At 35.3% G+C, this 17248-nt stretch overlaps 1 protein-coding gene across 1 annotated transcript; it reads left to right on the top strand.

Moving 5' to 3' along the window:
- The first annotated feature begins 463 nt into the window (after positions 1 to 463).
- Positions 464 to 16352, top strand: LOC117427639 (hepatocyte nuclear factor 6-like). The gene is made up of 2 exons (XM_034045807.2): positions 464 to 1811; positions 9823 to 16352. The coding sequence occupies exons 1-2, from the start codon at positions 734 to 736 to the stop codon at positions 10116 to 10118; spliced, it is 1374 nt and encodes a 457-aa protein (XP_033901698.1). The 5' UTR covers positions 464 to 733; the 3' UTR covers positions 10119 to 16352.
- The last annotated feature ends 896 nt before the right edge of the window (positions 16353 to 17248 follow it).

Here is a 17248-nt window from a genome sequence, read left to right as displayed (position 1 = left end):
ACAGGTAAGGTATACTGAAACACAAACTAAACAAAAAGAAAGAAAAATACATGACATAGCCTATCATCAATTCGTGTATCTGCATGCACGAGAACCTAAGAATCTCTATAGTCTATTTTACCAAATGACCAGTTCTAAAAAAAAAAAAAAAAAATAAATAAAAAAATTCCATTCGACCCTTTTCCGTATGGATTTGTTGTCGTCTACTGCATATATGATGAAAAACTAAAACCATAAATTAAATGCTAATTATTTAATCATGTTTAGGCGCATGGCGTCTCTCATACACAAATGCAGTTTACAGGTTAAAACATGCACAAGCTGTACATTAGACAGGTAGCTATCCTCCTTCATAATAGTCATGATGTCACGCTGGAGGAGCGGCTTCTGTGTCTGTGTGTGGGTTGTGGGAGGGAGCGCAATGTACCCAATGCGCATGCTCATACTGTTGGAGCCGCAGCTGCAGAGCTGTGGCCAAAGAAATCGAAACAGTACGAGACATGGCTAGAGATGGCGAGGGACACGATCAGACTGCGATCACGGATGCTGATGCTGTTTTAAACAAACGGGGGCCTTAAATTCATACCAAAAAAAAAAAAAACACCATATTAGTAATCATAAAAAATAAGCATTTCAAAGGAAACCAATTCCGCTGTTCTAATGTGAAGACTTCTTTGGACCTTTCTCAAACAGACAAGATAGATGTTTTGTTCACACGCTTGCACGAATAATAATGAATGCTCAGCTGACGATGGAGAATATTGGCGATCTGCACGGGGTGAGCCATGAGCAGGTGCCAACTACGGCTGATCTGATGAGCAGCAGTAGTCCTCATCACAGAAGCTCGGTGGCCCATCGCAGCAACCACTTGTCAGTCCACGCTCGCTCCATGGGCATGGCATCCATTCTGGATGGCGGCGACTACCATCACCATCGGCCCCCCGATCACGCTTTAACGGGGCACCTGCACCCCACCATGACCATGGCTTGCGAGGCACCCCCCGGTATGAGCATGAGCAGCACCTACACCACTTTAACCCCTCTGCAGTCGCTACCTCCCATCTCGACGGTCTCGGACAAGTTTCCCCATCATCATCACCACCATCATCATCATCATCACCCTCACCAGCGGATTCCAGGCAACGTGAGCGGCAGTTTTACACTGATGAGGGACGACAGGGCTCTGGCTTCTATGAACAATCTTTACACCCCATACCACAAGGATGTCACTGGCATGGGGCAAAGCCTGTCTCCCTTGTCAGGGTCCGGGCTGGGAGGCATCCACAACTCCCAGCAGGGTCTGCCACCTTATGCCCACCCTGGCGCCACCATGCCCACTGAGAAGATGCTGACACCCAACGGATTTGAAGCCCACCACCCTGCCATGCTAGCAAGGCACGGGGATCAGCACATGACCGCTTCTTCAGCGGGTATGGTGCAAATCAACGGAATCCATCATCACCACCACTTAAATGCCCAAAGTCATGGCCAGGTGTTGGGTTCCACCAGGGAGCATAATGCATCCTCTCTGTCTGGATCGCAGGGCAACAATGGGGGCAATTCAGGGCAAATGGAAGAAGTAAATACCAAAGAAGTAGCCCAGAGGATCACCACCGAGCTTAAAAGGTACAGCATCCCCCAGGCCATCTTTGCCCAGAGGGTACTGTGCCGATCGCAAGGGACCCTCTCTGACCTGCTAAGGAACCCCAAACCTTGGAGCAAGCTCAAGTCTGGCCGGGAGACTTTTCGGAGAATGTGGAAGTGGCTTCAAGAGCCGGAATTCCAAAGAATGTCCGCTCTCAGGCTTGCAGGTGAGGGAATAATAATTGACATTTACTGACGTGTGACAATTTTGTTTTGTACTTGCTGTTTCCGTCTATTGAACAGGATAGTAACATAAGCAAGGTCATGGTGAAGTATGAGCTCAATTTCTTAGCTGCATGTTATTAAAGTTCTGTGAAGTAACGCTGATTTTGTTTTAGAAATTCTACAGTGCAATCTCGTATGCGTTACAGCGTTTTCTCCAGTTCTGTAACTTGTCTTCTCAAAAACCTGAGGTTATGTTTTCAATTTGAAATATCGACCCATGGGTTCTTTGGAACGTGATACTACAGCTATAAATCGTTATGACGGTTCTTGCTTTATACAACTTGAGTGGTTTTAAATATGTGAGCTACATGGCATAGTAAATATTTAGCAATAAACCGGTAATGAACAGAATAAATAAATAAATACTAATACTAATAAAAACACCCAAGATACTTTGTTTAATGTTGATGTGCATTTTTTCGTCATGTACAATATAGCTTCGTCTATTGCGGTGTACGATCTTTCTATTGTTCACAAATGGTCCTAGATCCAACATTGGGTAGACTAAGGAGTATCTTCTTATGGATAGGGTGTATATATATATATATATATATATATATATATATATATATATATATATATATATATATATATATATATATATATATATATATGCATATAATACCAGACTTGTGTGTTTTTATTGTCGAAAATATGTTTATACACTATCAAAGCAAATAAGAAATGAAATGCTTTTTGCAAGTGTTCTAAAATGTTTTTAAAGGCATATTATACATTTTAAAATACATTTTTTGTATTATTATTATTATTATTATTATTATTATTATTATTATTATTATTATTATTATTATTATTATTATTATTATTTTAGGAAACCTGAGTTTCTAATTAGTTGTTTGAATGTAGTTGGATAGATGACAAAGGACATTGTAGCTCTCCTGGTCTTTTGAAATCACTGGCGCGCGCCGTATTCACGTGTTAGCTGTTTGCATTTTTTTTTTTAATTTTGTTGTTTTGCTTGTGTGGATAGCATGTTTGGATCCAGTGACGTGGTCCTGAGTGAGGTTTTGTTAATTAACTGATAGGTCTCCATTAATTTGTCCCTGGAGAATGAGAGACAGTCAATCTGAGCGCGAGTCAGGGGCACTGATCCGTTTCACAGAGAGAAAGAGAGCCATTTCTCCTTCATGTGCACAAAGGAAAGTTAATCTTTACCCAATACTCGCGTTTTGGTGGAAATAAATTCTTCTGTAATTCCATTTACGCAAACCTTTTTTTTAATTGTATGTTTTTATTTCGATGTAACGTTATATTTAGAAAATGCAAAACGTGTGGTTCTGGTCTATTCTGAATCTTAAATTGTGATTTGAAATTATATTTCAGATTTTTACTTTTATTTGAGCACATATTCATATTATGTTTTCCAAACAGAAAGTGTCATTTTTTTCAGCTTGAGTAATTTAGCTTTTGCAATGCTTTTTGTTTTACCTTTTGAGAAACTAATCATGGAGTTTAGTTGCTCCTTAAATTATAACCTTGGCGGCTGACATGAAATGTGAAATGTAGAATGACGACCTCATAGAAGGCAAAACAGCCCACTAAAGCATAACAGCACAAGCTCGTTTCCTTCGATCCTGAGGATATTTTTACGATAATTTGTTGGACCCCAGTCTCCATTCATTTGCATGGATCAATACTGGAAACAGCCACTTGAATTAGAATATGTTGTTGGAGACTCTTGTTGCTGTTATCAGATGGTAAACGCTGGCAATTCAGACTAGCTGACCCTGTGTTAAATAAAGAATAGGGTCAAGTCCCGCTTTTCAAAAAGAGAGATACCCTCACAGTCTTTCTATTGTTCGCTTTAAACCTGATTCACTTATAGAATGCATTCCAATTTGTGGCTTGTTAAATACTTAATTAATCTTAATATGTGTTGTATTATAAAATATTACTTATATAATACAATTATATGTAATACATGAACACTCATGCATGTATTAATGTATTAATATTATAACATTTATCACCAATCCCGCATTAAAACAGATAAGATCCTATATGTATGCACTATACATATAATGCTAGAATAATTCAATTCTGCATGACATTACCTTTACCATTTTCCAGCACGTTGCGTAAAGTTACGTAAGTGAATACTATGGTTCATTAAATGTAGTGAGATCCTAATGAATCAAATAGGATAATCTGTATTTCTAGACCTGGAAATGTTTTACCATAAACAATGCAAAGATAAAAATCTGGACGATTAAAATAATGACAAAAAGTACACGTATCATGTAAGGTACCATTTCCTATAGTAGTAAGCCTTCAGGACGCAGACATATAGAAGATATTATTGATCTGATATACAGAGTTCAGAAAGTATGTGATCAGCCTACTAAGAGGTAAAATCTTAAATTAATATTGATTATTTAAATCCACATTTTCGATTTTACCACCATGTATGTAATGTTTTGCTGGCACGGAATATACGCAGTTGTTTGGCTTTCTGCATTGTTCAAAAGGAAGCTGTTTTACTTGTATTTTCCTTTCTTCCCTTAAAAAAAAGATCGAAAACCAATCCGCACCACCGGTAGTCCAACGGTGTTGTCCATCTCTTTTGCTGATTGCTTGCCCCTTCCAGTAACCCCTGGAGGGCATCCTACCTCCAAGATTAAATGGAAGCTCCTGCAAACAGAGAAAAAATTGGTAGTTACACGAAAGAAATATTGAGGTCTCGACAGCTCCCGGGCTGTCTCTCCAAATGTAAACAACGCTGCTAATTGCAAGACTGACCCCTTTCAGCCTCCATCTTGTCCTTTTATTTTCTCATATCGCTCTATAACTTTTCCTACAACAGCTTTAACATAATGTCTGCATTGGCACGGTTTTGAGAAGCAAAATTTATATTTTCTATTTAGAAACCGTGTTACTGTACACCATTTAATTCGGTTGTTATAAATGCGTTTAAAGTAGTACTTACTAGGTAATCGAACGAGAATATGAAGTTCAATAAACTTGCTACATTTAACATAACTACTTTGATTTCGATGGATTTTTTTTCTTCAGTTTAAATTTCTTTTCACTTTTTTCTTCATTATTATTATTTTTAATAGTTTTTCTCTCTTTTCTACCGTCAGCAATATAAAGGTTGGCTTTAAGGTTACGGTGATCTAATTCGTTAGCATAATCATTAATATTGATTTCAATGATTTAAAATAAATGGAAGTATAGAGAAGGGGTGAATTATAGAGAATATCCCACTGTCTATATAAAAAGTAAAACAAAAATCTAATTAAATTAAATAAGTACATTCATGCTTGTGTGTATATTCAGGGACACACCAGATTTAACGTAACATATCTAAGTATATTAAACACGCTTTTCTAATTGTATAACAAAATATAACGCATCTTTAACTTATTTATTATAAATATTTTTTAATATGAATTATTATTTTAGAAATTAGTTATTTCCTTAAAAACCGAACTAAGCTTTCTATGCAAATGTATTTATTTAAACATCAAAAGTGGAGATATATATATATATATATATATATATATATATATATATATATATATATATATATATATATATATATATATATATATATATATATATATATAAATTAAACAACAACCCGCCAAAATATATTGTAATTATGAAAACAAAACAACATTTATAAACTTAAAATAATTCCAGATTATGGTTTTAGGCCTACCAGATGTTTACACTCTGAATTCCCGGTATGTTTCAATTCTAAGCGATATAGATAATATGAATATGTGTTGATATGTACTGCTATTGGAATGTATCTATTCTATGTCTATATACCTCGTGGTGTGGGTAAATAATAATTCAAAACAGATCATTAGACACGACTTTATTGTGTTTACATTCATATATTTGCTTTATCAATGCAAGTTTGTTTTTTTAAATTACCTTAAAAGCATTTTTCCATTTTTCTAACTTGATAAGGCTTAGCAGGAAACACGACATTACATTTGAACATATGTTTATTTTAACAAGTTACCTCATTTTATATCGTGTTGTTTCAATTTCTTAACCTGTAGTTGCATGTGAACATAATATACACATCATTCATTTCTGTCAACCACATCCGTTGTAACAATTCTTGCCAAATTGTAGCTGCATTTGTTAATTACATTTGTTTTAATACATACACTCATGTAGAAGAGCAGGTGTTTTTTTTTTTTCTGTTGTAAGCTAATATTTAACTGCTCACGGTATATCTTAGAGATAAAGCGTTTGACATACAAATCGCCTGCGAAATTGTGAAACAATAATCATTTTAGCAACACAATTTTACTTAATAAGTGTAAAGCTTCTTAGTATTTGGTAGCAATCAAACAGAAAAACAGTTATGAGACCTATGGGGGTCCGCGGTGGGGCGAGGGGGGGTACAGACCCAGTTATCCTACTGGCTCTGGGAAAATACTCCACCTGGGAGACTCCTGATTTTTCTGTCACAGTGTCCTTGCGGGCTGCTTGATTTATAACCAGCTAATATAAAGCGTCGTTTGCTTTTTTTGTTAATATTTATCTAAACCGGGGATATCTATACACAATGTTTGCGCCTGCAGAGTCCAAGATAACCTCAACGTGGATGACGTTCAAAATAATTTTACATTTAATGACAATTCTGCCCATTAAAATTCCCTTTATCAAGGGAAAAAAAAACCTCCTTCGTGACTATTATAAATAGAGGCCAAGCATAGTTTAACACGGTGGAACGTTTTATATGCGTAAAACACATAAGAATTCAGCTGGTTTACAGTAACTATTTAGAATAACCAGGCATTTGATGCTGGGAACACATGCCGGTAACAAATACGCGATGGATTAAATTTAAAGCGCTATCTGCTTATATCTACTTTGATTGGAGTGATTGGTTCTGTAAAATGGCGTGGAAGCAATTAGAAAAGAAAGCAGAAGAGGTCACGCCATACAGGAGGCGATAAAGTCGGTGGTGCTGATGTGTGATTGTTAAGGTTTTCTTGAACGTAGAATACAGCACAAATAGAATAAAAGGTTAATATAATACTAGCAAATTATACATCGTTTTCTATTTTTCGTTATTAGAAAACAATGTTACTAAAGTTTGCTTTAAGCTTATAATATGTACTGTAACTGCATAATAGCTTGCACAGGTGGTTAAACGTTTGGTTGATGTAAAAAAAAGCGTGTGTGTGTATATATATATATATATATATAATTCCCATACTGGATAACAAGGTAGCTAACATAGTTACAGCATTTTCGCGTGCTGTATTTGTGTCCATGGCCTACATTTAGCGGGACAGGTTCAGGTTATTTATTTACAGTATTCAACACACACACACACACACACACACAAAAAACTCAGGTCACTCTTTCACAGCACAACTGCGGCATCTGCCGGGCATCTGTGGCTCATGCAACTATACGTACAATGACCGAGGTCCTTATAAATAAAGTAAGGTATGTTGGTAAATACTGGTTTAATCGCTCACCTGCTTAAAAAAAAAAAAAAAAAAAAAAAAAAAGAGCAAACATTCTAATTTACTTGTGACATTTCATTCTTCAAATTATCATTTTGTTTTTTAAAAAAAGCAAATCATACAGACTAGATTAATTGTTTAGTTGTAAAGTTAAACCCTTGCACACGCCCAAAAGCACTTCAACATTATGCTATAATTATGTACGACCAGAACTCCAGGCCCGGATTTCCCCATCCCAGCGTGTTGCCTATTTCAGCACCATGGACAGTTCTCTGCAGCTACATAATCAGTGTTTACAAAAGTACTACGAAATGTTCCTGTCAGGAGAACTGAGGAAGTCAGCACCTCCGGTCACTTTTTTTTTAAAGTAACAAAAACGCTTATTCGCTGCCAAACATGAACTACTTTAGATGTGTAATGGCTGCAGTATAGGATACTGACCTTACGTTTAGGGGTTCGGCGTTGGGAGAGGATTATTCATTGTTTTATTAACCATAATGTGATAACCAGTCAGAGTGCAGTGTCGTGACAGGAACATTTGGTGGTACCTTTGTAAGGACAGCGCATAATCCCCGCGGTTTATTGCAGTGGTTGGTTGTACAAATCTCAGACTTTGCTACCTATTGTTAAACTAATCCCGTGTCTTGCTTGCTGCAGGGTAATGCGCCTCCCATTGTTATGGATTTGTCAGGTACAGAGAGCACTTTTTCTGACGTAGGCTATGCAAACAAACAACAGACCTATACTCCCACGGTTACACATGGCAATCAATTGAAAAGCGAGACGTTATTACTTCCCCAATCCTTGTATCCTATTTAATGTGATAAATACACGGTATGCTTTGCTCTTGGCGGTGATGGAACCAATAATGTGCGGAAACATCGAACTGGCGTGTATACATTTTAAGTGGATAAATTAAACTCCCAATATACATTTGGAGCACGAATTTTTATAAATAACTTTTGTTGTTGTTGTTAAAATGCCTGAATCTTTTTTTAGGTCCCAACTCAAAATACCATTGGCGATATATACTCCACCCTAAGTCTGTGATGTATCCCTATATTTTATGTATTTATTTAAATACTGGATGCACACCGGTCTTGATTTAGTATGATTCTAGTTTTGAATATCTGTGTAACTGCGCTAAAGGCTCGAATCCCATTGTAAATGCTTGAGGTAAGAGAGGGTCGGTATGGAGGGCTACTTAACTGATGGGTATTTTAATTTAAACTGTGAATGTCCAAAGACTTCACATTGCAGCAGTGTATCTGAAGGGCAGATAAAATCGTCTGTTTTAATTTATTATTCGTTATAAAATGTATACCGCCATCCTTTTACGGCAATGAAGAGCCAATTAATTTGATATATCGATCATAATTGATGCCAAGCAATGAATTATCTTCCAAGACAATTTAGTTAACTTTGTTTGCTGTACAATTTTATGCGGGAAAAACACATGAGCAGTACATTTACAATCAATATTTACATTTTAAGTGTCTCCTTTTTAAGATACATTAAACCAGATAAAACATTTTATTAACTGACTGTCAGATATTTTTGCTAGTTATTTCAATGCATAATACCCTTTTCATTACCTATCCTTTTTAAAGCTACATTTGCACAAACCTATAAAAACCTTACACACCAGTTTGTTTTATTTCCTTATGGTCAAAACTGCATTTTGAGAAATTAGCTGGACTAATTTTAGGAATACCATCAATAATATGTAGAGCACTTATAAATAAAACATACAGAAAGAAGGAACTTGTGTTCATATGTTTCTTCACATAGTATTACAACTGTAATATGCTCAATTGGGTAGTAGTCCCTGTGGGCGAAGAGCCTTGGCATTTAAAAAAATAGTGATTAGGTGAATATTTTGCATCTGTTCACCTGTTTATCGGAAAGGGCTAAACCCCACCTTTTTAAATGTGTCATTACAGCAGGTTTGAATAAGGAGAAATAGTTAGGTAAACATTGTTATCTAAGCTCAGTCATACATAACCTTGAGCATTAGCTCAATTAAAACAAGCTTGTGAATATACAGTAGCTTACCAATAAGTGCTTATCTGTTTTAGAAACTCGTTTTTAAGAACTAGTGTTTAGCAGGCACCTATAGTAACTTTAACAGTTTCCAGTTTTTAAGATGTCACACAATGAATAGTGTGACTAAGTATGACATTATGATGTATTCACCATTAAATAACATGGTACAGTAGTGTAAAACCTACAAGAAACTAAGTTATGCAGACTAATATCCATGAGTGAATTGATATGAAAAAAGGTCTACAAATGTTTTATAGTCATTAAACAATCTGCATATTTTCATCAGTGTTCTCATGATGTATTTCTCAGATCCTGTTTTCGTGAAGCTTGAACTCAGTGTCTTGCAGTATTTATTTATGAATACTTTCTTGCTGTGATATATTATTTGTACCTGATCTAACAGAATATTGACAATTTACACATTCTTATGTTTCCTTTCCAGCATGCAAAAGAAAAGAACAAGAGCATGGGAAGGGGGACAGAGGAAGCGCGTCCAAAAAGCCCAGGCTGGTCTTCACAGATGTTCAACGTCGCACTCTACATGCAATATTCAAAGAAAACAAGCGCCCATCCAAAGAATTGCAAATAACCATTTCCCAGCAGCTGGGTCTGGAGCTGACCACGGTCAGCAACTTCTTTATGAATGCACGCAGGAGGAGCCTGGATAAGTGGCTGGACGATGGCAGTTCCAACTCAGCCAACTCCTCTTCCTCATCAAGCACTTGTACCAAAGCATGAAGGAATAACCACGGACTGAACCTCGGTGGAAAAGCTTTAAAAACAAAGACCAGGACCTCAAGATGCAGGTTTATCCTTTAAAACTGTTTAAAATTAAAAAAAGACATTATGATATTTATAATATCCAAAGAAAACCAAAGACTTCTTTCACCTGCATTAAGATGTTGTTCTGCAACACACTTTAGTAGGACATCTTGCAAAATAACACTGGTCCGTACACCTTCATCCATGATCATCGTACAACGTATTTGGCTGTTATGGTGGTTTGCAGCATAGTGGTTCTTGTCATTGAATGGACATTACCAAAACACGTGAACCATTTTATTTCATTTGAAATAATATGTAGGTGTATGATGTAAAAAAACAACAAAAAAAAAACAAAAAAAAAACACTGTGTACATACCAGTGGTTGGAGACATTGTCAGGACTGGTCTGCAGAGTGGGCTGTACAATGGTATAACTCGAATGTTGTGGAGTCGTATGTGTACCTTTGAATATTCATTCGATTCCAGTCTGTCGGTACTTGAAGCTGGGAACTCAAAGATCTGGCTATAGTGTTCAAACTTGGTGGAGCCATTTTGAATATCGCCTAATAGTGCTTTCTCACTGTTTGTTAAGAAGTATCCAGGAGGGGAAAAAAATTCACAAAACATAGAAAACATAACTTAAAATATTATAACATACCAAAGAAAAAATAAGTTATTTTTTCAAAGCAGATAACCCAAAGAGTATTTTTTACAAAGAACCAATAGTTTTTGGTTAGGTGTGCAGTCTTTATCACAGAGGGGGTCAGTAAGACTGTTAAATACAATGCATTTTCCTACATATACTTTTGACCAACAGTTTCATATTAAGGCATTAGGTATTGTAACAGCTACTTCCAAATATACAAAAACAAGTCTCCCTGCATTATTTATTAGAAAAAAAATCACATATTTGTATATAGGTACCAATAATGACAATGTTATTAGTGTACTATTTATAGGTCAATGTATAGAGAGCACTTCTTTCAGACAGACAAAATACCATACTGTTTATGAATTCACATTTTAAAATTACACTTTACTGCACAATTTCGATCATATTTCATTGTGTATCAATATACTTTCCATACACTACTTTATTATTATTATTATTAACACATATATAACAGCAATATATTCAGGACACATGGAAAGGGTGTATTATTTACTTGTGGCGCATGTCATCAGGTGTTAATGGAAAATTAAGGCCCTATATAATAAACATGTATTTTCTTTTCAATGTTATATTACAGACACTATGAAATACCAGCTGCTAATGACCAAAGAGATAACCTGACTCACCAGCATTCAACGTTTATCATGACATGGATGTAAAATATGTTATTCATGCCTTTACAATACTACTGGAGTGCAAGTGTAAAATCACCTTAAACCGAAGTTCTAATAGTTCCCCGTACCACCATCAGATATTCAATGACCAATTGAAATCTGGCCATTAGGATAAAAACAATGTGTTAAGGAAGCCATTCAACCCTATTACAATCAAAGATTTCACCTACAGAATGAAAAATACCTATTTTTGTTAGGTAAAGGCAAACCTTTCTATAAAATAAATGCGCCAGTGGCTTACAATATACAATATTTTAGGATTATGCATATTAAAACATTGATGTAATAATGACATTACATCATATGACCAAAAAGCAAGATTCAGTACATTGTTTGATTTGCAAGATAATGTACATACTTTAACGTCACACTAACATGTTAGTTTATAATTCCTTACAATTGCAGGTTGAAGCTAGTCAAGGCTTTACTATGAACTCAAGTATGTAAACCTGAGCTTGTGGCCTCTATGATTTGTCAAATTAAGCTAAGGTTTGACTGTGTTCATAATAAAACCCAGAAGGGCTCAAACTGCTATACTATAGGCTGAACTTACCAAATATTAATCTGGACTGTGTAAGGCCCTACCTACACAATGGCAATATTTACTGATGAATTGATTGCAAAGGGATTCAACTGTATTTAGTAAAATATATACATGCATTTAAATCGTGGTAATCTTAAATGTAAAGTAGCATTGCCCAAGTTAATAATAGAAGCCACAGTACTACTTTATGTTTGATACGCTATGACACGGACATCCAAGCACATTTTTAACAGGCAGCCTGAGCACATGCTGCCTCTTCTCCATGTTTCAGGAAAAGATGTTTCATTGCCAGAGTATAACCAGAGGATAGATTTATTACAATCTTATAAGAAACCCCAATGATCCAAAAAGACAACTTTAAATGCAATTACCATACAAGGAATCAAAGGCCTTTTTAATGTACTATGGAGTCCCGTACACTAAGTAAAATGTGTATTTTTTTTTTAACCAAAGACAGTGTTAGGACATCAAACTTATTCTACTCATTCATAATTGTGGGTTGTATTGTAGTTTTTTTTTCTTTTTCTAAATTAATGTATTTTATACTACTTACATTTAAACTACCACTCTGGAAAACAAATGGAAACTATGCGTTTAACAAATGGGAAGAAAGCACTATGTATGCCTATCTTATCATGACCAGGTGTATTCAAATGCAAGAGGCCTGATGAATGGATGGTAGTCCACATTTTTACCACTTTTCTGGCCTTGTTGTTTCTTGTGGTGTGGTTAGCTTTACAAATATATTTGGTAACCATTTACTAGTATTACGATGAAGAAGCAAAGTTAAGAAATAGCTGCTTCCACATGTAAAAAATGTGTAAAGATCTACTATTTATAGTGTGAACCAAAGACGCTACCTCACTCGATTTCCATTCGTGATTTTAATCACATTGATGATACCAAAGAATACCAAAGATTTTTTTCTTGCACGGCCTTCATGAATGAGGTGGTGGATATCTGGCGTCCTTCCTCCTCCCCTTCCCTCTTGACCCTCACTCAGTATAAACTCTCTTCATTGAAAATAAAGCTATAGGCAAACATGTTGCAAACTTTGTAAACTCACAGGACGAGTGCCTTGCTTGAACCAAAGTGTTAAACCGCTGTTGACCTCTATGATCTTACCTTATACTCTTTGAATACCTCAGCCTCTAGAAAGGCCACCATTGAAGAAAAAAAAGGAATAATTCTTTCACCGTGGTGCTTTTGCCTCACAACCATGCAATGAAAACATACTTTGATACCAAAGGAATTTTTTTTTTCCACCTTTTTGCTGACAAACCAAAGCTCTTTTCTCCTCACCCCCCCACCTTCTCCCTCTGCCCTATGTGTCGCCCCTGGGCATCTCTACCATGCAGGTCGTGCATTTCTTTACCAATGTCTCCGAATACCTCATAGTAATAAATCTTTAGGGTTATGTTGTATAGAGAGTCTATGTGATTAAGGCAGAAGCTAACTAGTTTGATAATTGTTAACGTTACTTCAAAAAAAGCTTTATAATTATTTATTTTGTAGATTTGGCAGAACTGCTCTGTTACGCTAACGGAAGTGTTTCAAAGATCGGCTAGGGTTGCAGGAAAGAAAGAAGAAAAACAGACTTATTTTTTATTAAAGTTTCTTTTGTGTGTGTTATTCTAATGATAGTAGACTATTCTTTTTTACAGGGTAAAACCAACTGCTGTGATAATGTGTTTTTAGTTTTACCCTCTTTTCTCTGCCTATGTGTTGTGATTTGGTTAATTTAATTGCGTTTTTGTATTGCTTATTTAATCATTGCTTTCATTTATGCATTTGTAGAAAAATATAGATTTGTATATAGTAGGTTTTGAAAAAAAAAAAAACAACAACAAAAAACAGCCAAAGCTTTATGTTACAACCTTATTTTTTTCATGCTGAGATATGAAGGAGTAGGATTTTTTTATTGCAGGGTGTACCTTCAGAAATATCTTAGCAAGGCACTTCAATAGTGTTAAAAACACTGCCAGATCCCAAAAGAAATTGTCAATGTAAACAAGGTTCAAAGGTGTTACTTTGTTAGTCAGAAGGCAAAGAAGGCAGTGTATGTGTTTTTAAAATTATTTTGACTTTATATTAGCGTTATTTTATGGGTAAGACTGCACATCCAAAGATTTATAAAAAAAAAAAAAAGAAAAAATTGTTTAATGTTGAAAAGCACTGGCATTTGTGAAATAGAACTGTTGAGTTTTTATTTGCCATTCGCACGGGTATAGAAATTAGAGGGCGTAGAGAACTTTGTAGGCAAGCTAACTTGATTTTGGGAATCCTGCTAAATGTACAATCTGAAGCTTTCTAAATTAGGACTCCAAGTCCTGGTCACTTTGCGCTCACATGCACAGAGTGAGATGCAGACTGGATAGGGCAGCCGGACTGCCAGGTAGCCGTGCCACATTGCTGGGTATATATTTTTTTCATGTGGCACCGCTGTCCAGTTCCATCTAGCATCTATTATTTTTGGTGCGTACTCGTGTAATGATATATAGCAAAGTCTAATAAATCTGTAAAGAAACTTTACAGGGAATCAGTGCACGTTTTTAAGGCTGTGCTGTTTGTCCTCTTTTATATTATTTAAATAACATTTTAAAATAAATTCAGATAAAAACTGGAACCAAAAAAAAAAAAAAAAGAAATAATCCTTCATTTTTTCATTGAATTTTTGTGAATTGCTTGGTTACAGATTCACTTTTAATATTGTGAATGTTAAAAACTGTGTGGGATTGTTAAGTGTTTTTCATACCTATGATAGCATAGTGAGATTGATTTTCTCCATCTAAAGTTAGGCCTCAAAGAGGGAAAAATGTACCTTTACTAGCTCTCAGCCCATCAAAGTTCAGTACCTGTAAAAGCACTCAAAATGTGACTACTTGTATTTTTCACCAGTCTTCATCATCTGACATAGAACAAAACATTTACTAATTATACTGTATTATAAAACTAAGAGTTATTATGCCACATGTCTGTTGCCCATTTTAAACCAATGGCAGCAGAAATTGAAAATAGTAATATGCTTTTAAAGCTTGAATGTTTAAATCGCCAATCATATTTTTTTCAAAGACCAATTGAGGTGCACTTTAGGAAATAAAACATAGAAGCTCAGAATAAACCAGAGCACACCTTTCACACTTTCTTGCATACAAAGCCCATACTAACCAATATTGTATAAAATACAACAAGTATAAACAATGTCAAGATCAGTGAACAGAATTCAAAAAGGAGATTTTTATCAAATTGAAAATGACTTCTGAAAGGATTTTGACAAATTATAATTTGAAACATAAATCATGATAGACCACCACTGTGCACATCTATAGTTCCCATACATTAAAATTAAGACACATAACAGGCCACATAGAAGTTTTAATTAGTATTTTCTTATTTTATTAAGGCAGTTAAATCAGTAAATATATATCAAGAGCATATGACAATAATCTATATTTATGGGGAGAAAAAACAAAACAAAACAAAAAAAACAGCTTCCCAGGGCTTAATGCATTTAGCTCTCAGTGTATGTTAGCTCAAGCTTTAATTACAGGACACAGCTGAAGTGTTCAGCTTGAAATCCAAAGTATTGTAGTATTGTAGGAAAACTGGACCTTGATCTTCATTCCATTGGTCAAGACTATGGTGATTCTAAAACCAAAGCTTAGCAGGCCTTGCGATTTCCTGCTATGTAAGCAGCTTCACATTTGGTTTCCCACATGCAAGATAGCTTGACTACTAGTAACTGAATGACAACGCCTAAGACAATCATCAGGAAAAAGGTGGTAGGTATAGATTCTCTTCCAAGAGCAAGAAGGAGTTCTTCACAAAAAAAAAACGAAGAGGCTTAGAAGGTTTTGATAAAAGAAAACTTGCTGACATTTTTCATATTAGAAGGCAGTAGTTGTTTATGTGTTTGCATCTGCATTTCAGACTAAGTGATTCCTGTATCTGATTACAGTTTATTGATATTTCTGTCAATTTCTCCTCTTAGTCAAGTGCTTCTTATGTATTTCTGTGCTTAGCTACAAAGGGGTAATGCATTAGGCATTATTCACATTTCTTTCTATGTATTTTTTCCTGTAATGCTTTAATATTTCATTTGTAATTTTAGTTTTTTTTTTGTTCAGCTTTGCTGCTGTTCTCAATGCCGTGCAATATCATCTGCTGTGTTTGCTAAGCAAAAAAAAAAAAAAAAAAAAAAATATAAGCAAGTGATGATGTCATCATGCTTTTTCAGTGTTAAAATGTTTCAGCGTTTATGTAGTCACAAAAATGTAGTAAATAAAAGGTTGGATTTTCCAGCAGTTTAAATTTAAACTTGTCATTTTGTCTCTATCTGATAATCCTCTTCAATCACCGCCTTGTATTGCTTTTTTAAAGTTTATTTACATGGGTCATGTTAATGTGAATCAAATGTTTCTAATGTTTGTTTTGGGGGTGTAATGTAAGCTACACACATATGCTACACAACATGAGAAATAAATCAGCAGCATCTTCACTTGAACTGAGTCCACTTAGAGTAAGCAAGACACCATTGTAGTGAAATATGGGTATAGCTGACTTCTAAGCTACTTACTACATTATTTTTAGGTTATTCACATTGACTTTAGAAGATTCATTTACCCTGATGCAAAAAAAAGATATAGTAAATGGAGGGCCAGCAATTTTCATAGTTTTTCAAATATTGAAAATGTATGGAAAGTTTTTTTTAATTTTTTTTTTAAATAAACAGCTCCACAGCCTGGATATTGTACGAAACTCTGGATGGTCTTCAAGCCCATATTAACAATGACCTTCATAACACATAATACTATGATCAAATGCATTTGTGTTTTTCACTTTAACAGAATATTTCGCTTGTCTATATAAAATTGCCATCCCAACGACATTCACTTTTTAAAGCACAATACGAAAGAGAAGAAACTTCTATCAAACAGAATTCCAGCACAAGGCAATGTAGGAATCCATTACGCATTCCCACTGATTCACGTGTCTGTGGCCTTATCTAATGCATTACGAGTTGTTTTTATGTCTGGGACAATCCTCTTTGAAATGGATTTTCTTAAAACTTCAGTGGATAGATTTTGGTTTGGATCTGATGAGAAATAGCCGATTATCAGACTTTTAATGTTACTTTATATTTAAGTGTTGCCATTGCGATTGCTCCTAGAATGTCAGATTATTGTATCCCCCTGTGGGAGACGTATTCCCAA

Source organism: Acipenser ruthenus, chromosome 21, assembly GCF_902713425.1.
Source record: "Acipenser ruthenus chromosome 21, fAciRut3.2 maternal haplotype, whole genome shotgun sequence".
NCBI classification, from domain to species: domain Eukaryota; kingdom Metazoa; phylum Chordata; class Actinopteri; order Acipenseriformes; family Acipenseridae; genus Acipenser; species Acipenser ruthenus.
The sequence above is the reverse complement of the archived record's forward strand: the minus strand, read 5'-3'. Positions and strand labels throughout refer to the sequence as shown.